Source organism: Notothenia coriiceps, unplaced genomic scaffold (assembly GCF_000735185.1).
Source record: "Notothenia coriiceps isolate Sejong01 unplaced genomic scaffold, NC01 NC01_scaffold00008979, whole genome shotgun sequence".
Taxonomy (NCBI): domain Eukaryota; kingdom Metazoa; phylum Chordata; class Actinopteri; order Perciformes; family Nototheniidae; genus Notothenia; species Notothenia coriiceps.
In genome coordinates, this window is record NW_011341680.1 from 1 (window position 1) to 4,290 (window position 4,290).

At 41.7% G+C, this 4,290-nt stretch overlaps 1 protein-coding gene across 1 annotated transcript; it reads right to left on the bottom strand.

Annotated features, from left to right (window-relative positions):
- Window positions 1-334: 334 nt before the first annotated feature.
- LOC104944987 (FERM and PDZ domain-containing protein 2-like) lies at window positions 335-1,150 on the bottom strand (the record flags this gene model as incomplete). The annotated part of the gene is made up of 3 exons (XM_010770606.1): window positions 335-494; window positions 721-906; window positions 998-1,150. Coding segments are annotated over 3 exons (499 nt in total), but the record flags the coding sequence as incomplete, so codon positions are not given.
- Between the last annotated feature and the right edge of the window lie 3,140 nt (window positions 1,151-4,290).

Here is a 4,290-nt window from a genome sequence, read left to right on the forward strand (position 1 = left end):
ATAATGTAATATAATACATTATTTTATATATATTAAATATTTATATATGTATTTTTATATAGTCTTAAAGTTACAACCGGCCCTTTGAGTGCAACCATAATGCTAATGTGGCCCGCGATGAAATTGAGTTTGACACCCCTGCTCTAAATGGATGGATGGACATCTTGTGGATATTTACAGTAAAAAGATGACAGCATTTGTCAATCATAAATTGGAACAATTCACATCACATTATGTAAAGCCCTATAGGCCTGCTTTTGTTTTCACAGATCCATAACTCTGCTGTAAAGAAATGTCTACTCTACTGTTCAGCATTCATGGTGCAGCGACTGACCTGAGACCAGGCTTTGGCTGATCTGGCGAGAGTTCATCTCATTGTTGAACTTGTGTTGAGCTGAACAGAGGTTACAAAGATACGTGGCTATCTTCGATCTCTCCGTGATGAAGTTGTACTTCTTCTTGCTGCCCCGGCTCTCCACCGTGAACTTACGCCTCTGCAGGAACATGAAGGAAAGGAGTTACTTGAAAAGTGAGATCATTCTCTTGATAACAAGGGAAATTCCAGCCCAATATCGTTATAATAGAAGCTATAGCTGTCGTAGAGACCCTAAATGAAAATGTTGTGTTATTCTCCCAAAAGTACATCTATTTTTTTTACTTCAAATCCCTTCTGGGGCTCTGTAAAATATTGCATGGTATGATGAGATAAATCACACTCACATTAGAGGAGATGGTTGCTGTCTCCCTCCAGTAGAACATCTGACTGGTGGATCGGCAGCCATCTTTAACCTCGTAGACGATGACTCCTTTGACACAAACCCCAAGGATGATCTCTCCTTCTAAGGGCTTCTTCTCTCGCATCACGCGGTGGAAGAACACGCCGTATTCAGGCAACTGCTGACACAACTAAAGCAACAAACAGAGGTGTGTAACTGTACTTGATGTAAGCTATAAGAGGGATTTGCAGTCCCTAAAGCCTACATATTTGTTATTTTACCTTGAGGAAATCAAGCTCTGATTCATCAGGGAGCATCTGAGCGTTGTTGGTGTGAAGCCGGAGCAGTTCTCCCTGAATGTAAGGCAAGGCACGTTTCTCCATCACGCTCTTGGAGACATACTGGTCAGGGCGGTAGTAGTTTCTACCGTACACCTAAACACAACAAATCAAAGCCTTTTAGAGAAACATATACCAGAAATATAACTAAGGTCATTGCTTTGTAATTCCTTTGCATCCATTTCCGATCCACAAAGCTAATAGTGAATGTCCTCCTCCAACATGAGAGTAACTTGATATCAAAGGTATCCCAACTGCTCTGTGAACATGACAGGATGTGTGATTACCTAGAAGAGCATCAGGACTGTTTGAGGCATATGATAGCTATGTGATTAACATGATGATTCAGCCTCTATGGAGAGAGACATATGACAAGCATGATCATTTCTGACGTGGAGCTAATCTGAAGTAAACATTGAATACTGCTTTCTATTCCTCCATCTTGTGACTGTGGAACTCCCTCTCTTGGATATCAGCATGTGAAGGACACTGTTCAGGAACTAGTTGATGCTCTGTATGTGATGACTACTTCCATTCTGGAGAGGATCACAGATACATGGATCCTGAGATTCAAGCTCAAGCCGGGGACCAGGGATATTATTCTAACAGGAACCAACCATTGACCCTCCGATGGTACATGCCCACAGCCACCCCTCTTTTATGTAGCACAGTGAGAGAAATGATGGAGGTGACGGCAGGAGTCTCTCTGGTGCTGAGCTACTAATCTGACATGCTGCTCTAACATCAAAGGCTTCCTCCCTGGACTCCTTAACTGTCAGACAACCACTGAACCCCCCCCCACCCCAAGCACCTGCAACCCTCATTACTGATAGGCCTCCGTTTAGGCCTCTCGTTCAGGCTCAGGGGGCCCGATTAGGAGATTAGGGTTCCTTTTACATGAATGATGAGGCCTCATGTTTTATTAATCAGGAAGCTTATACATAAGCTAGTTGTCTCATTCCATATTCAGAGCTGTGATTGAAGAAAGAGAGCTGCATAACTGGCAAAACTGGCATCTCACTCCTACATGCATGTTCAGAAAGCTTGCCAAAGCCACATGAGTCATTTAACGACTGCAGTTAGATATGAGATGGGAGGTAAGGTGGTGCACTGATGATGTATGTTTCTAAGCTGACCCAGAAGTTAGCATCGCAAGGGTTCCCTCAGAAACAAAGCATTATATGAATACATGTTAGCTTCTCATCCAGGCTAACATCCACCGCAAAAATCAGGCAGGTTTGATATATTTCCTTTGCATCCAGCACAGGAAAGAAGTGTCCTTTTTTGTTACCAGAACAGGTCCAACAATGCTGCTTAGTGGGATCAAGAGCAGTTCAAAGTGAAACAGCCACAAGAGGGCTCTACTCGGCAGATAAATAGATGTAGCTTAAATGAGGTAAGCTGCCTCTGTCACAAAGTACCCAGCACTGCAGTCACCTCTTATATACTGTAGGATACAGGGACAAATGTTCTGTCCAAGGTTGTGCTGCAGTATAGAGAACGGACAACCTCTAAGGATTACTCAGCACTTTTCTGCAAGGTTTAACACGAGTTGGAATGTCCTGAAGGGAGATGCACTGGAAATAAATAGTCTATCAACTCTCAAACTCTATGAGAGAAAGCTTTGTGATATTTTGAAACTTATTACATGTCATGTCATGTCATGTCACTTACATACTCAATACTGTGGACAATCCCCACAGGAGCAATTTGGGGTGAAGTGTCTCAGGGACACAACGACATTCTGACTGCAGTAGGGTTTGAACCCTGATCCGAACACCAACACACAACCCACTGCGCCACACGCCTATTAGAGGAGATTAAAATGTGTAAAAAAAAAACGTTGCTTAATTCATGGTATTTTTAGAGCTGATTCAACTCCGAACGGTTGTTTTGGATCTCATGTCATCCCATTTCAAAAGCACAAGGATTTAGCCTAAACAGCACGGTGATGATTCATGTCGAAGTGACTCATCTACAGACGATGATGTGATTTTGCTGAGTCGTTAATAGCTTGTTACATCAGTGAGTTTTACCCTTGAGTCTTTGCTGCAACGGTGTTTTTTTTTTATTAGCGGGCCAAGACTCACTCGTACAGTGGCTCAATCTAAAGCACCTCTTTTTATTAATTTTTTGCCAACTCATCTCTCATGCCACGATGCCGAGACGTCCCTGAGTCGCACTGACTACAGCAGAGCAGAGGCAAAACATGACATCACCCTCCACCAATGAAACGAAAGGACAATAGCTCCACTATAGGGGATTCAATTAGTCCTTGAGGTGGGACATAAAACCTCCCTTGTTGATTACATATATTATAAGACAGTTCTTTTTTAACAGTAAAGTTAGCATGAAATACTATGTTTGTATAAAGTCAGATAGACTTCTGAGTCACTTGAGTCAGCCCTGGTTGGGGCTCAATACTACAATAGTAAAAAGAGAAATATGTGATTTATGCTTCATTATGTTCACCAGATTGTCTCTAACTTTGTCTTGTACTTTTACTCAAGTACAAGATCTGAGTACTTCTACTTTTACTGAAGTACAAGATCTGAGTACTTCTACTTTTACTGAAGTACAAGATCTGAGTACTTCTACTTTTACTCAAGAACAAGACCTGAGTACTTCTACTTTTACTCAGGTACACGATCAGAGTACTTCTCCCTCCTCTGGTCATATGCTCAACACTTACAGGGAAGCCATTAAAATATTAGATCTCTGAATCCCTCCAATAATCAAATAATGCTCATTATCTATGTATTAAATTCACATTACACCTATGATCTGTTGTTGATATAATGATGATGTGTATAACTGCTTTAATGGACGGGTGAAATGTGTCTCAGTTTTAAACCTCAGGTCTTAAATGTCCTTAACATTTATTTTCTCAATCAGCTATACAGTTTTTCTTCGATATTTGACATTAGATATGTGTGATTTGTCCTGCATTAATCAAGGACAACTTGTCTGAAATAATTAGCATTGATTTCCTCATTTAGTCTCAAGGCGGGTCTGCCCTTTCAGAGAACAGATTAATATTGAAAAATGTGTCTCCACGTGCAGACATGATGGCTTACTGTACAACCCCTCCCCCTCTCTCACACACACACACACACACACACACACACACACACACACACACACACATGTGTGTGTGTGTGTGTGTGTGTGTGTGAGAGAGGGGGAGGGGTTGTACAGTAAGCCATCATGTCTGCACGTGGAGACACNGTAAGTGT